This window comes from Coregonus clupeaformis, chromosome 35, assembly GCF_020615455.1.
Source record: "Coregonus clupeaformis isolate EN_2021a chromosome 35, ASM2061545v1, whole genome shotgun sequence".
NCBI lineage: Eukaryota > Metazoa > Chordata > Actinopteri > Salmoniformes > Salmonidae > Coregonus > Coregonus clupeaformis.
In genome coordinates this window covers 7,205,178-7,222,605 of record NC_059226.1, presented here as the reverse complement: position 1 = coordinate 7,222,605, position 17,428 = coordinate 7,205,178, and the positions used below count along the sequence as shown (strand labels likewise).

Genomic DNA, 17,428 nt, shown 5'->3' with positions numbered 1-17,428 from the left:
TCCCACGGGGGGGCAGTATGAAAATGTATGCACTCACTAACTGTAAGTCGCTCTGGATAAGAGCGTCTGCTAAATGACGTAAATGTAATACTAATACCATTTGCATTTAGCCCCATTTTAGATCCTCATCACTCATCCCACCCCGACTGTTTATTTTCATGCACTACTTATTTTCATAATCTATTTTTCATGTTATTCCCCACCAGCCTAAATTAAATAAACAGCAAATGTGTTCCACCTCAATTAATATGAATGTCAATGAGATAAACATTGGCAGCATGGACAATATTTCTGTAGTCCTAAACATATTCTTCAACTTGCATGCCCATTATTAACTCTAGTCTAAATAATGTAGTATGGAATAGGAGCGTGTGGACAATACACATTTCTGTAACATGGCATAACTCATTTATATAGAATTATATTCTGCTGATACCAGGCTGCAGTACTGTGTTGCATATTGCCTGTACATGTGAATGTTGTTGTGTGTGCAGTAGTCTGTGTGATATCAGGTTGAGGTGAGGTGAGGCTAAGCCCAGAGGCTGCTGGGAACACAATGACCTGGGCAGGGAGCTGCACACCTGGAAGTGTGAAAGTAAAATGAGTGTATAAATTCCCCAGACAGATGTTAATAGGTTAAGCTACTCATCGCCTCTGCTCAATTTCATTCTCCAGCACTCTTCAGGCTTCCTCTGTCACTCTCTCCCTCTTACACACACGCATACACACACGCATACACACACACACACACACACACACACACACACACACACACACACACACACACACACACACACACACACACACCTACTTATCAGACTTTTATTCAAGTTAGTGTCCTAGTACAACATGTAGGGTGATGACTTCTGGGTTCATATTTTATCTTGACCCTCACACCCTCCAGGCCAGGGATGGGCAACTTTTATGGGGGTGGGGGCCACAACAAATCTGAACTCATCATGATGAGCAGCAGTTGCTCGCTGGTCTGCGTACCTACATCCATATACATTTTAGCTTCCCCCCTCTTGACAGCGGAGAGAAAACATTTGAAGTTTTAGAGTTAGTTTCGTGCAATTCTACACATTTTGCCATGGGTGGATAGAAATGATTGCAGTTTTCAATATGACATCTGAGTGAAACTAACTCACAAAATCAGTGGGGGGCCCAGCTGGTAATTCGACCATGATTACTACGTTTAGATAGCTGACCACTAGACTAACATACCAATCCATTTTTTTTTTTGCTGACATAGGCTAATTTAGTGACTATCAGTGACTGACATAACAAGAGAAAAACTGAATCACAACCACATTTTGAAATTCAACCTTATCTATTCTACTATTCTAAATCGCAACAGTAAGTCTGAGTTCCTAAATAAATAAAAAATAACAAATAATGGCTCCAAGGGCCTTCAAAAGGGGGTTGCCCATCCCTGCTCCAGGCAGTAAAACTCACTATCCTCTATTCATTCACAGTTATTCTAAAATCCAAGAGATCCACATTGGCCAGTCCAGGAACATAGATGGACGTCTAGGATAGGGAGGGCGAGACGAGTGGGCGGGCAGTTGGGGGAAACCACAAGCATTGGCCTTTAGCGTCTACTCCAAGTTCCTCCTCCAGCAGGATTTTCCATATCGGCACAGCGCTCTGTTAATCCATCAGCGGTGACAGCCAGGCAGAAGGTGATAGCCTGAGTATCACAGCCAACACTGGAACATAAATAAATGCGCTGATTAGGCCCTTTTCAAAAGGCTGCACTTCACACTGTGAAAAACTGAAGGGATGAAGGACTCCCATGTTTTGTTTTCTCAAGGAGCAATTATCCACCTCATGTTATAGTGCCATATGTGTGATAATAATGTGTTAAATGTTAGGTTAGGGGAAAGATTAGAGGTGTCGAGGAGTCTTCTATGTGCATTGGACTTGTAAAGGTGGTTTGCCTCATGTTTAATTGTCATGGATGGCACAGGTCTAGCCTACAGCGAATATTACAGCAACATATTATTTTTCACCTTTTGTTTTGAGTTTCCCTGATAGGTCGTATGTGCATGGTTAGTTCATTGCACATGGGACAGGTGATGTTTGAACCCTGCTCCTTTCAGTTTGAAAGACCAGAGACCCTGTCTCTGTAACCAAGACCCCAAGGGACTGTCCATCCATCCAAACACACACACACACACACGCCAGGCTGTCAATATAAATAAGAATTTGTTCTTAATAAAAAATAAACATGCACGCACACACGCACACACACACACACACACACACACACACACACACACACAGTCGTGCTACATGACTGCTTCCAGTTCACACAGCTCTTTCCTGTGAGCGGTACAGTAGTGTGCCAGGTATGAAAACCATATTCAGCAAATAAAGTTGTTCTGCTCTTGAAAAGGGTAATGAGTGTGTGCTGACTGGGTCGACTTTGTGTCAAGTCACGGATACATCTCTAATTGTTAATTACATTGAAATGCTACACAGGTAAACAGTAGTTGTGTAAAACTGACTTAATTGCTAGAGTAGACATAATTGGACAAATAACAACATCAAATCTAATTTTGCACCAAATACAACAGGTGTAGACTTTACTGTGAAATACTTACTTATGAGCCCATTCCCAACAATGCAGAGTTAAAAAGTAAGAAACATTTTCTAAAAATAAAAAAAGGAAATAGTAACACAATAAAATAACAATAACGAGACTATATACTAGGAGTACTGCTACCGAGTCAATGTGCAGGGGTATGAGGTCGTTTAGGTAATTTAGGTAATATGTACATGTAGGTAGGGGTAAAAGTGACTATGCAATCAGGATGGATAATAAACAGAGTAGCAGCAGCGTATGTGAAGAGTGTGAAATAGTGTGAAAGTGTGTCTTTGTGTGAGTGTGTGTGTGTGGCGTCAATGTGCAATGTGTGTGTGTTTCGTGTGTGTGAGCGTATGAAGTCGTATGTAGTCTGTGTGTGTATGTGTGTGTTGGAGTGTCAGTGTAGTATGTGTGAGTGTGTGGGTAGAGTCCAGTGAGTGTGTGGGTAGTCCAGTGAGTGTGTGGGTAGAGTCCAGTGAGTGTGTGGGTAGAGTCCAGTGAGTGTGTGGGTAGAGTCCAGTGAGTGTGTGGGTAGAGTCCAGTGAGTGTGTGGGTAGAGTCCAGTGAGTGTGTGGGTAGAGTCCAGTGAGTGTGTGGGTAGAGTCCAGTGAGTGTGCATAGAGCCAGTGCAAGGGAGTTAAGGCAACTGTTCAGAAGTATTATGGCTTGGAGGTAGAAGCTATTAATGAGCGTTTTGGTCAGTATCAGATTAAATTGCTCTTAAATCTAAATTCTGTTTGAAATATTATTTGTTTGCTGAATGGATTTGGAATGGATGCAACATTCTTTGAAGTATTTTATATTAGCCTACCACAGTTACTTTAATTTCATCCTTCATTTTCATAACTTTACCGGGCCGCATTAGCTTTTGCCAAGGGACTTCTTGTCAAACGTTTGGGCTGATTTCATGTGCATAGCTGCAAGTTGACCAAATACTATACGTTACATTTTTTAACATTTTAGATTTTAGTCATTTAGCAGACAGTCTTATCCAGAGCGACTTAAAGTTAGTGAGTGCATACATTTTTTTCATACTGTTCTATTTGATATCAAGCTAGAGCATTTCACCATATACAGACATCAATAGAACTGGCATGCTTTAGAATTATGTGATGTTCCGTAAACATAATCTTGGTGTATTTAGTTGTAGACTACAATAGATTGTTATTGGATAATTAATTGCATAAGTAGTGGTAGGCATATGTGAATGATTTTGGCAACAGTAAACATGAACTTAGAATTTAAATATGTGTAAACCAAAAGCCATTTGTTAAGATATCAAAATAATTAATGTAATTGATTGATTAAATATTGAGCATATTTGAAGAACTTTCCCAGTTCACCAAACTATAAGCCTATTAAAACTGAATTCAGTTTTCTTTTAGGCCTATGGATCAGGAATAGATGTAGGCTATCCTAATAAGAAAATATCTAGTGGCAAATTAGTTGAATTAACATTTTAACCCTAAAAGCGCCATTTAATTTATAACCCTAAAAGTGCCAACAGGGGTCATTGTTTACCCCATATTTGTAATGATTGCAAAGAGATACTGTCTGTCAAGCAGTAACACTTTTTCTTTGATTAATATTTTGTAACACAAGTAAATGGTTTTAATTCCCCATTTTTTAAAATGTTTTGAACAGTTATTTTGATCCATTTCATCTATAGGAACTTGTCATGAAAATTTTTCTGTTATTCATTCAAAGTGTTGTGTTTCTGTGATACTCAGAGGCTGAGAAATTGGTGATTGAGCTCATCTGACATACCGGTATGACCTAAGATGACCGCCCATATGGGCGACATAGGCGATATGGGCACCGGTGCCATCAGACTTTTAGCTCTAACTTTGGAACGCTATAGGCTATCAACTCAGTTCTAATTGTATCTGAAAGATGAGACTCTCAACTTGGTATAGAAACATTGATTGAAAGCTAAACATTTGGGGTAGCTCCATATCTATATCTTTTCAGGGTACTTACATTGACCTCTGTGCCAAATTTAGTGCTTTTATCACAAAGTTTACTATTGAGTCAAAATGGACTCTGTGTGCAATAATAGTTTTTAACATGATTTTTAAATTACTACCTCATCTCTGTACCCCACACATACAATTATATGTAAAATCCCTCAGTCGAGCATTGAATTTCAAACAGATTCAACCACAAAGACCAGGGAGGTTTTCCAATGGCTCGCAAAGAAGGGCACCTATTGGTAGATGGGTAAAAAGAAAATAAAAAAAACAGACATTGAATATCCCTTTGAGCATGGTGAAGTTATTAATTACACTTTGGATATTGTATCAATACACCCAGTCACTACAAAGATACAGGTGTCCTTCCTAACTCGAATTTCAATCATTCTCCTATTTATTTAAGATGGAATTTTGTACTGCTACAGTGGTAAATATGAAAATAAAAGCTTATTCCAAATGAAACGAACACCCCCACCTCTCTCTCATGGTTTAAACCATTGACTGTTGGTTCAGGTTCTTTCAATCACATTCTTCTCTCTACTCCGCCTGTCTGCCGCTCTCTCTGTCTTGAGCTTTTGCTAGTGAACTTGCAACATTGTTTCAACTGGGCCCAGTTTCCCCGCACCAATGAGCTCCAGACAGACACAGCTGTATTTGCATCCCATAGGCTATTCCAGACCCTTTTCAGGTGTCCCAGCTTTTCTTTTTACAAGAAAGGTCCACTCGTCAGCAAGACACATCAATTAATTCAGGCTACAAGAGTGTAGGCCTAATGACAATCGCAGAATGGCATAACACTTTTTGGTGTTTTGTAACAGATATCTATTTCCATTCATAAAATGGCTGGTGCACATTGCGCTGTTTGGATGCTGGAGTGTGCTGTTCAAGATTCTGAGCAGGTTATTACAGCAATTGTGAAGATTTCACAGACCTGCGACAACCTATGCATGCTATCTTGAACATGCACAATTTATATAATTAGCCTACAGAATAAGAAATGTATAGTTACAGTAACCTCAAAATGTGGCCATGGATGTGTTACTCATTTTAATGTTAAATGTTACATTAGTTTGTAAGATAGCCTTAACCTTAGGCTATTTAGGCCTACTATAAAAGTAATATTGAATTTGGTTGACAATGCAACAAAATGTCAACATTTAATTAAAGGAGTTGTATCTACTGCTTGCATAGTTCCATTTGAGCCACTGGCTTAATCCCATTCTTCAATTTAAATGTTTGGTTGAGTTGGAAAAGTGAATCCAACATATAATGTGTTAACAAATTAATAGGCTATTTATTGTATTTCAAAAGTGATATTGAATTGTGTTTGGTTGTCAACGCAACCAAATATCAACATTTGAAGGAGATTAATCTTCTGCTTGGATAGTTCCATCTGTGCCACTGACTTAGTCTGGTTTTAATTCCAGTTTGTCTACAAATTAATAATTGATAGGCCTATGTTGGATTCAAGTCTCCATCTCAACCAAAAATCTAAGTTAAAGAATATGACCAAATCAAAGAAAACTATAAATGTGCTTTAATCAAAGTTTTGATTTGATTCAGTCCTATTCTTTAACTTCAGATGCAGACCTTAATCCAACATATCAAAATTGGAAAACTTGAAACCCTTGGCATATTGTATTGTCAATTTTTTGTTGAATTCTGGGTTGAATTGAAACTATAGCTGTTGATGACTTTGCAAATGCTATATAAGCCTAAATAACATAATTGAAGATAAAGCCTACTGTATAATGTATGATCACATTTGTTAAATCTACCCTTGAATGACTTCGATAGCAACAGTGAATCTATTTAGTTTAAGTGGAGATCAATCAACAATAATTATCATGATAGAACATTGGTAATAGTCAGTGACAAATATCATAGCTAAGCAGGGCTGAGCTTGGGTAAAACCCTGGATGGGAGACCAAATGGTAGCTGTAGATAGATTTATTCTCCAGTAAGATAAGCTGCCCAGCCTATAGTTTTTTTTATATATATACATTGAAGATCTGAGGTTGTTTTAAAGGTACAAATTCAATATATTCTATACACGGTTTGTCTTTGTTGAAATTTGGTTACTATGATGACATAATCCTGTGTATGAAGTTTCACAGTCAAAATAACAGTTTACCTTGATTACTTTTTTCAAATCCAATGTATTTTCCATGTGGATTCCACATCACAATATTTTGACAAATTACGTTGAAACAACGTTGACTCATCCAGTTTGTGCCCAGGAGCCTACATGTGACCAGATTAATTAGGAGGAGACATGCAGTCTATTGTCATGTAGTCAGCCCCACACAGCAGTTGATGAAGTATTATTTATTTTTTTTGAATTTATTTGCACAGTAGCCTACCTTGCTTTGATCCTAGAGGTAGAGATTCCGTGATGTAACAGTGCCCTCTTGCCTGCGCACCGCCCCTCTCCCTCAGTCCGCATTTGGTTCTGCGAAAGGAATTAACGGGTGCTGCTTGGAAAATCGGTCGGCCTTTTAGGATTACTGAAGCCAAAAAACGAGACTTCTTGAAGAGGAAAAGGTTGCGTTATTGTTCCTAGCACTGTCTGAGGCAACTTCGCATGCTCTCCATTGGTAGCCTAGTTATGTATCCTTATCCTGGCGTTGAAATAAGGAAATGGAGAACTCAGTTGATGTCTTCCTGAGTCGATTAAACAAGGTGGACATTACATGGGAAGGACACATAGGCCTTATTCACTAATCATCCTAACTGCAGTGCCAGTGCGTCATCGAAGACAGGTTTCTGATGGTTATGGCAGCAAACACACTCTGGAATGAAGTGTGAAAAATTACAGTCCAGGCGCAGGTAACTTCAAATGTATATGCTGTAAAACGTATCTACATCATGGACGTCTTTAAATGTGTCTTGGGCATGGAGGTTGTAATTATTCGGCAAGTTGAATAGTTGGATAGCCTACACATTTCCATTACGCACGAAGAATTTCGCGTCCAATTCTTTGCAAGCGTTAACAGTAGGCTATAGTGTTTATATGGGCTTGCTTTCGTTATTCAAACGATTAAAATGAGCGTTTGATTTACGCAAATGAATACACATTCACACCGATGAGGTAAAGCGAATCCAACCAAATCGTTTTTTGATGGTGTGCTTAAACTTTAGAGATTTTCTGATACTTCAAGGGAGTATTTTCTGTCTAAACGGGGCGTTCATCAATGTGATATTTGACAGCCTACGTATTCCGTTGTTTACTCGCTCAGTAGAGAGCAACCTGTTTCTCATGCCACCACATGGAGACTGAAGGGAACCTACCCAAGATGTGTCCTCACAGACTCTTTTGAATGAAACGTAGCCGAATCGAAGAAAGGCTTTTCAAATGATTACAGGGCACTGGTAACTTTAACGTTGTTTACCACATACACTGTGTTGTGCACAGGCGTCGCAAAACAATGTTTTGGAGACCAACATTTCGAACATTCATTACATATCCACATGTAGGCTTAAGGTTTTAACATTTAATTGGAATGAACTACATGCAACAGGTTGTTTTCAATCTACAAGGAGACAGGAGAGGGATTATTTTTCATTAGATCATTCAAGAAATGAGAATGAATATGTTACAATATCGTTATGATCTAATTGCTAAGTGCATTTTCTGATTCAAAGATAAAAAGGCTAAATCTACGTTTTGAAGGCGAAGAGGAAGGTGTTCTGTTATGCAACAGGCATTCATTTACATCAGTCAGAGATGAAGGAAAAGTCCAAGAATGCCGCGAAGACGAGACGAGAGAAAGAAAATGGAGAATTTTATGAACTGGCGAAATTACTGCCCTTACCTTCCGCCATCACCTCACAACTGGATAAGGCTTCAATCATTCGGCTGACAACCAGTTACTTGAAGATGAGAGCCGTGTTTCCGGATGGTAAGTTATGCTACCACTATCAATTATGATTAATCATAATTAGGCCTATGTCTTCAGGAGAAGAGGCACATGTCCGTTTTCAAAACATAATATTAGTCTTTGTATTATAGTTTTAACAAATACATATTAGAAAGGGGCAGAAAATATAAGAGAATACATGCCTTTTATTTGTGTTAATTTAGAAAAAATATATGTACATTTTCGAGGTCATGTAGATTTCCATTGTCACTTCCCGTAGTTAATGTTTCTACGGATAAGGAGAGTTGTTTATCGAAAATTAATCTCCACTAGAATTAGCCAATAATAAATATCTAAAATATATGCATCCCACTGAGCACAAACATCAGTTCAACGTCTAGTTTTGATTTACATTTGGATGAGTTGTCAACTAATGTGAATTCAATGTGAAATCAAAAAATAGTTCAACATGTCATTGGATTTATATAAAAAGGTGGGTACAAAATTACGAAATTCCTTTACATGGATGACTTTTGCAAATCCAATACATTTTCCACGTTGATTCAACGTCATCACATTTATTTTTTGGTTGACATGACCAGGAAACAAGGTTGATTCACCCAGTGTTTGCCCAGTGGGATATGACCATGCATGCGTAAAAGTGCCATTATAATTGTCACCAACTTTCCTCTTTCCCACCTGGTCATACAATTTTAAAAAAATACTTATTTTACAAGTTTATAATTTCACATGACTAATGTTTCACTCCTATACAAGTGGCTCTAGATTATGAGTTATGATAAATCATCCAATTATGGTCAATAAAAGGAACACTTCGACAGGCTAAACCTGAGGAAAACAGCCATCTTCCTCTCTTAGAATTGATCTGTCATCACTCATAAAGTCACAGAAACGTTTAGGCACGGACTAAAAGGACCACCCGTTAGTTCTGGATTTGAGTAGCTACATTTATTACATTTTTACATTTTAGTCATTTAGCAGACGCTCTTATCCAGAGCGACTTACAGTTAGTGAGTGCATACATTTTTCATACTTTCACTATTAAAATCTTGTGGAATCCATACATACTTAAACTGTATAACAATATTACAAAAAGAAAACGTGTAAGCCTGCATCTATTATAGGTTTGATCATATTTAATTATAGTAATCAAAAATGTGATTTTGATGTAATTTTAAATATTTGGAAATCAATTAAACTAATATTCTCTTAAATTATTAGGCCAATTCGTTGTGTTTTTGATGGAGCAAAATCAGACACTACACTAAAACAACTAAATAGCCTTACTATTGTAATTTAAAATAAACATAACTTCCATGACAAAACAGAAATTGACTTATAAATTATAAATTGGGACTAATTAATAAGATTAATAACCTACATCGAGAAAATGCATTATGCTGGCTCTTTCAAAAGTACAGACATAGGCCTCCGTTTTAAATTACATGAACTTACAAGTGAAATATTAATTAAGCACTCCTAGTTATAGTAAATATGATTAGATAGGATTGTTTCAGCTTAATTACATTGTTTCACACGAAATATAGGCCTACATTTTAAATTAATTGGAGAAATGAACAGTCACTTCAAATTAATAAGTAGGCCTAGGCTAAAATACAGTCTGCCATAACATTTTTATATGGCGCAGTGGTCTAAGGCACTGCATCGCAGTGCTAGCTGTGCCACTAGAGATCCTGGTTCGAATCCAGGCTCTGTCGTAGCTGGCCGCGACCGGGAGACCCATGGGGCGGCGCACAATTGGCCCAGCGTCGTCCAGGGTAGGGGAGGGAATGGCCGGCAGGGATATAGCTCAGTTGGGAGAGCATGGCGTTTGCAACGCCAGGGTAGTGGGTTCGATTCACACGGGGGGCCAGTATGAAAAATAATGAATGCACTCACTAACTGTAAGTCGCTCTGGATAAGAGCGTCTGCTAAATGACTAAAATGTAAATGTAAATGAATATTGTCTGGGTCTACATGTAATTCCCGACATCCTTGTACTGAGAGAGATGTGACCGCCGTCCAACGAGTCTATTAATGGCCACTGTCCCTCACAATTGTCAAATGTGTAGGTGTTACTTTTTATTTTATTTTTTACTTTAGTTTATTTAGTAAATATTTTCTTAACTCTATTTCTTGAACTGCATTGATTAAGTGCTTGTAAGTAAGCATTTCACGGTAAGGTCGACACCTGTTATATTCTGCGCATGTGACAAATACATTTTAATTTAATTTAATTTATTTTGCAAGTAACCAGTGTTTGACTTGGGCATGAGCTCATCGGAGCTGAGTACCGGCACCATCATTTTTCTACTGCTTGAGCTAGCTCCTGTTCCTCTTATAGAATATTAGATCAAAAGTATTTTGGGGCTCCTGCACCTAAATATAAACAGTAGGCCTACCGGCACCCAAAATGAGTACCAGCACCTATTTCAGTCCAAGTCAAGCACTGCAAATAACTATTCTGGGGGATCAGAAACTTGGACCCTAGGCAGATTTCAATATGATGCGCAAAAGTTTGTGAAATATAGGCCTATCACCTCACTCAAATTATGCATGTTTATCTCGTGCATTCCATGCGCTAAATGTGCAAATTACGCAAATATAGGCCTAATTTATTTTAGTTTGAGGTAGTTCTTTAAAAAGAGTAATAAATAAGCAAACACATTTTTCCACACTACCTCAGATTGCTTCCACGTCTCTGTCGCAGTCACTTATCGTGATTTGGGCCTATAGATCCGGAAAAGTCCTGCACAGCACCTAATCCCTTAGCTGACGTCTATCAAATCAAGACACAGGGAATGAAATGGATATTGATGGTGAAAATGATGAAAATATATGAGTTAAAACCATGACCTATTAACCCTGAATGTTTGACCAAAACATATTTAGCAATAGCCACTATTTTGCATATTTTCCCCAGTTTTGTAACTCGTTTACGTTGAGAAAATGTAGAGTGCTCAATGCACATATGTTTTTCTGAGAGAAAGTATTCAGACCCCTTCACTTTTTCCACATGTTGTTACCTTACAGCCTTATTATTTAATGGATTCAATTGTTTTCCCCCCTCATCAATCTATACACAATACCCAATAATGACAAAGCAAAAAAAGGTTTTTAGAAATATTTACATAAGTATTCAGACCCTTTACCCAGTACTTTGTTGAAGCACCTTTGGCAGCGATTACAGCGAAGAGTCTTCTTGGGTATGACGCTACAAGCTTGGCATACCTGTATTTGGGAAGTTTCTCCCATTCTTCTCTGCAGATCCTCTCAAGCGCTGTCAGGTTGGATGGGGAGCATCGCTGCACAGCTATTTTCAGGTCTCTCCAGAGATGTTAGATCGAGTTCAAGTCCGGGCTCTGGCTGGGCCACTCAAGGACATTCAGAGACTTGTCCTGAAGCCACTCCTGCGTTGTCTTGGCTGTGTGCTTAGGGTTGTTGTCCTGTTGGAGGGTGAACCTTTGCCCCAGTCTGAGGTCCTGAGCGCTCTGGAGCAGGTTTTCATCAAGGATCTCGCTGTACTTTGCTCCGTTCATCTATCCCTCGATCCTGACTAGTCTCCCAGTCCCTGCCACTGAAAAACATCCCCACAGCATGATGCTGCCACCACCATGCTTCACCGTATTGGCCAGGTGATGAGCGGTGCCTGGTTTCCTCCAGGCGTGACACTTGGCCTTCAGGCCAAAGAGTTCAATCTTGGTTTAATCAGACCAGAGAATCTTGTTTCTCATGGTCTGAGAGTCCTTTAGGTGCCTTTTGGCAAACTCCAAGCGGGCTGTCATCTGCCTTTTACTGAGGAATGGCTCCCGTCTGGCCACTCTACCATAAAGGCCTGATTGGTGGAGTGCTGCAGAGATGGTTGTTGGTCACCTCCCTGACCAAGGCCCTTCTCCCCCGATTGCTCAGTTTGGCCGGGTGGCCAGCTCTAGGAAGAGTCTTGATGGTTCCAAACTTCTTCCATTTAAGAATGATGGAGGCCACTGTATTCTTTGGGACCTTCAATACTGCAAAAATCTTTTGGTACCCTTCTCCAGATCTGTGCCTCGACACAATCCTGTCTCGGAGCTCTACAGACAATTCCTTCAACCTCATGGCTTTGCTCTGACATGCGCTGTCAACTGTAGACAGGTGTGTGCCTTTCCAAATCATGTCCAATCAATTGAATGTACCACAGATGGACTCCAATCAAGTTGTAGAAACATCTCAAGGATGATCAATGGAAACAGGATGCACCTGAGCTCAATTTCGAGTCTCATAGCAAAGGGTCTGAATACTTATGTAAATAAGATATTTCTGTTTTTCTAAAAACCTGTTTTCACTTTGTCATTATGGGGTATTGTGTGTAGATTGATGAGGAAATGTTTTATTGAATACATTTTAGAATAAGGCTGTAACGTAACAAAATCTGGAAAGAAATGTAGGGGTCTGTATACTTTCCGAATGCACTGTATATGAAATAAGTGTCACTGGCAATTGATTTCACAGCATTTGACAAATTCCACCCTTCTACAAATTAATATGATGGACAACCTGGCATGTTAATATTCAACTTCATCACACATCATAATACATTTCAAATTAAGGTTTTACATTTTCAGATGACAGTTGTGAGATTTCTGTGAATGTAACACTTTCTTTTAAAACATGTATTATATGTTTCTTTTTCTCTTTTTTTTTATCGTGTGATTTTGTCAAGTTATAATTTGCAAACAGACTTATTGAGTATAAACACACAGTTCCCACAGGGCACACCACGTCATTTCAACGTGGATAATTGGGTAATATTTGGTTGAGATGTTGATCAATGAGATTAAAACCTATATTCACCCACTCAAAAAGAAAGCCAAAAGTTAGTTAAAGTTCCAATGTGTTATCATTATGCTTTCAACCATCTAAAAGCACAACCAAATTCTAATGGAAAAACAATGTCTGATTTTTGGTTTAGTTGTCACACAAATGCCTATCACTGTGCATTCAACCCATAAGCGAAATTGCCACGGGGGATGGGGGAACATGTCCCCCCCCAATATTCAGAACAGATCGTTTCATCCCACCCCAATTTAAACAGCTTGGAAAATTCCAGAAAATGATGTCATGGCTTTAGAAGCTTCTGATAGGCTAATTGACATAATTTGAGTCAATTGGAGGTGTACCTGTGGATGTATTTCAAGGCCTACCTTCAAACACAGTGCCTCTTTGCTTGACATCATGGGAAAATCACAAGAAATCAGCCAAGGCCTCAGAAAAAGAATTGTAGACCTCCACAAGTCTGGTTCATCCTTGGGAGCAATTTCCAAACGCCTGAAGGTACCACGTTCATCTGGACAAACGCAGCCGTCATACCACTCAGGAAGGAGACGCGTTCTGTCTCCTAGAGATGAACGTACTTTGGTGTGAAAAGTGCAAATCAATCCCAGAACAACAGCAAAGGACCTTGTGAAGATGCTGGAGGAAACAGGTACAAAAGTATCTATATCCACAGTAAAACATGTCCTATATCGACATAACCTGAAAGGCCGCTCAGCAAGGAAGAAGCCACTGCTCCAAAACCGCCATAAAAAAGCCAGACTGTGGTTTGCAACTGCAAATGGGGACAAATATCGTACTTTTTGGAAAATGTCCTCTGGTCTGATGAAACAAAAATAGAACTGTTTGGCCATAATGACCATCGTTATGTTTGGAGGAAAAAGGGGATGGCTTGCAAGCCGAAGAACACCATCCCAACCGTGAAGCACAGGGTGGCAGCATCATGCTGTCAGGGTGTTTTGCTGCAGGAGGGACTGGTGCACTTCACAAAATAGATGGCATCACGAGGAAGGAAAATTATGTGGATATATTGAAGTAACATTTCAAGACATCAGTCAGGAAGTAAAAGCTTGGTCGCAAATGGGCCTTCCAAATGGACAATGACCCCAAGCATACTTCCAAAGTTATGGCAAAATGGCTTAAGGACAACAAAGTCAAGGTATTGGAGTGGCCATCACAAAGCCCTGACCTCAATCCTATATAACATTTGTAGGCAGAACTGAAAAAGCGTGTGCGAGCAAGGAGGCCTACAAACCTGACTCCGTTACACCAGCTCTGCCAGCAGGAATGGGCCAAAATTCACCCAACTTATTGTGGGAAGCTTGTGGAAGGCTACCCAAAACGTTTGACCCAAGGTAAACAATTTTAAAGACAATGTTACCAAATACTAATTGAGTGTATGTAAACTTCCGACTTCAACTGTATGCATATATGGAGCATAATGTATTTACAGTTTTATTCAAATGTTTTTAAGTACTGGTGACAAATAATGCATTCCGATTATTGCATAGATTGTCATGGACACCTATAATGTGTGTAAAATACTTTTTGAAGGTTGTACTGATTACAATGAGCTAATGCTAAACTATTTGCCAGCTATGTGTTGCGCCATGTTGGTTGACATTATACAATGCATTCTGGGTGTCACGTACACGTCTGTCAGACCAAAGATGTTATAATGAGGTGAAGGAATGGTTCACTCATCTTTCGGGTAAACTTCCGGAAGTGAATGAAGGAAAGTTAATTATCGCAGACGACGCACCCCCTTCAACATGCATACTGCAAACAGACCAAACTCATCTAGCCTCCTCTTATTATCTTTGGTTGAAGCGGAAAACAAACATGGCGGTGCGCACAAACTACCCATAGTCGGATTACTTTCAATTTCTAGAAAGTGTTTTATTCAATTATTTCGATCAATGTTGAGCTCACCCGTGATGTGATGAATTATAAATAGTAATTGCTATTAGCTCATTCATATTGTGGTTTCTGTAAGCCGAGAGTTATCTAAACATGACCGCTTGTGTTACGTCAATCTTTCCTCAGTTATCGCTAGGACTAATGTAACCTACATTTTCCGGTTTGGATGATTGTGTACGCTGTTGCTACTTCTGTGAATGTCTGAACATTGCATCCAAAAATAAAATGGTCACATTAAAGACATAACTTTGTAAGGACTGTGTTTGTGCAAAATGTTTCTGTGAAAAAACAGTGTGGCTAGCTCAAATGCTGACTGTTGCGTCAATCGAAACTGGATGTTCTAAATAAGCGTTCTAATCACACCGGTTTGAGCGTACACTGCAGGGACCACTGTAGAATGATCACTCCCGTTTGTTGGTAGGTGTGAAATGGTTAAAGTATCTGTCCAGTGTTTCTAGATTTGTATGAAATATGACCTACAATAAATTACAATATGAGTGAAATAGTTTTCCTTCCAAAAAATGGCAATTAAGTATGTTCAAAAGCAGCTTTTCTGTGTTGGAATGGTGTGGGTGTATACCGGTCATTCAAAATATTCATTCGAGTAGACCGCTGATTGGCCAGCTCATCCTCCTGAGGAGGATGACATTATCCTCTATGAGGAAATAGCAGGCATTTTTTTAATGGTCTGTTTGAGATACAAGTTTGAAGTGCAGTTTTTGAAGTGTTTTTTTCTTCAATTTATGCTTTGGCCACAAATACGAGTATAGGATGAGTCAACAATGTTATTTGGGTATGAGTTAACAATATATTAACTTTTAAAAGTGATATTGTCACTGGACAGTTACTTTAAAATGGTAACATTATCTCTCAGCCTCATGGTAAAATGTGTAGAATAGCATTATAAAACGTAAATGAGTCGAAATGCCGGAAGTTAGCTGTTTCCCCCCAAAAAAAATCTGGGGTTGGGGGGCCTTCCATTTATCCTTCCACGTATACTGTGTTTTCAAAATACCCCTCCATATACCCCTCATAGGACCCCACAAGAGAGTCATAATACTGTATGCCATGTCAAACTGTGTAGAATTGCAGGTAAAATGTAATATTTTGATCTGGGGGCTGAATTTCCCGTTAATGCCTACACCACAATTTTGCCCGTGTTTTAACCATTTAAAAGCACAGCTAAATTGAAATGGGTACACAATATCAGGTATTTTGTTTATTTATACAACAGATTAATGTGTTATAACTGTGCTTCATCTAATAGCAGAACCAAATGACCTGGATTGCAGTTGAGACTACATTAAAAGTACATGGTGCAAGTGATCAGTGCCATTCGAGATTCTGCGCAGAATATTACAGCAATTATGAAAATCTCCACAGACCTGCGACGGCCTTTGCATGCTATCTTGAACATGCACGCTTTATATATGATAAGAAGAAATGTATACAGTAACCTCAAAATGGGGTCATGAGATGTGTACTCATTTTAAAGGTATACTTCAGGATTTGGGTTTATCTTACTCTTCCCCAGAGTAAGATAAACCTGTGGATACCATTTTTAGGTCTCAGCGTGCAGTTTGAAGGAAGTTCCTAACTAGCGTTAGCTCAATTGCTAACTAGCGTTAGCGCAATGACTGGAAGTATATGGTAACTGCTAGTGCAATGACTGGAAGTATATGGTAACTGCTAGCATGCTAGTAGATACCATAGACCTCCAGTCATTGCGCTAACACTCATTAGCATTGGCTCGCGAAACTACCTCTTAACTTCCTTCATACTGTATACAGACATAAAAATGGTATCCATGAGTTCATCTGACTCTCGGGAAGTAGATAAAGGGCTTCATTGCCCAAATCCCGAAGTATCCCTTTAAGGTTTAACTTTAGGCTATTTACTGTATAAAAAAAGTTCTATCGAATTGTGTTGGTTGAGTTGGAGACGTGAATCCAACATATCATTTGTTAACTTGTCAACAAGTTAATACGCTATTTATTGTATTTCAAAAGGGATATTGAATTGTGTTTAGTTTATTGTTAAATGCACAGAGTAAATGTATAGAAATGTGAAGATGTATTTCTCCACTAGGTTGGTTTCGTTTGGGCCCAATGGTTCTTTGGTGTCATGCATAGATTTTCACGTCATCCTAAACAATGGTTGTAATGTAGACTGTAAGGAACCATTGGGCCTAAACGAAGCTGGCTTGGTGGAGAAATGCATTTTGATATTTTTATGCTCTGTGCATTTAACGATAG

General features: G+C 38.9%; 1 protein-coding gene across 1 annotated transcript in view; it reads left to right on the top strand.

Annotated features, from left to right (window-relative positions):
• The first annotated feature begins 7,577 nt into the window (after window positions 1-7,577).
• The window catches only part of LOC121550624 (single-minded homolog 2-like), a 29,410-nt gene continuing 19,559 nt past the window's right edge, over window positions 7,578-17,428 (top strand). Inside the window, exon 1 of the mRNA XM_041862952.2 lies at window positions 7,578-8,465. Within this exon, the coding sequence (XP_041718886.2) occupies window positions 8,291-8,465 (175 nt within the window). The 5' untranslated portion in view covers window positions 7,578-8,290. The remainder of the gene's footprint in view (window positions 8,466-17,428) is intronic.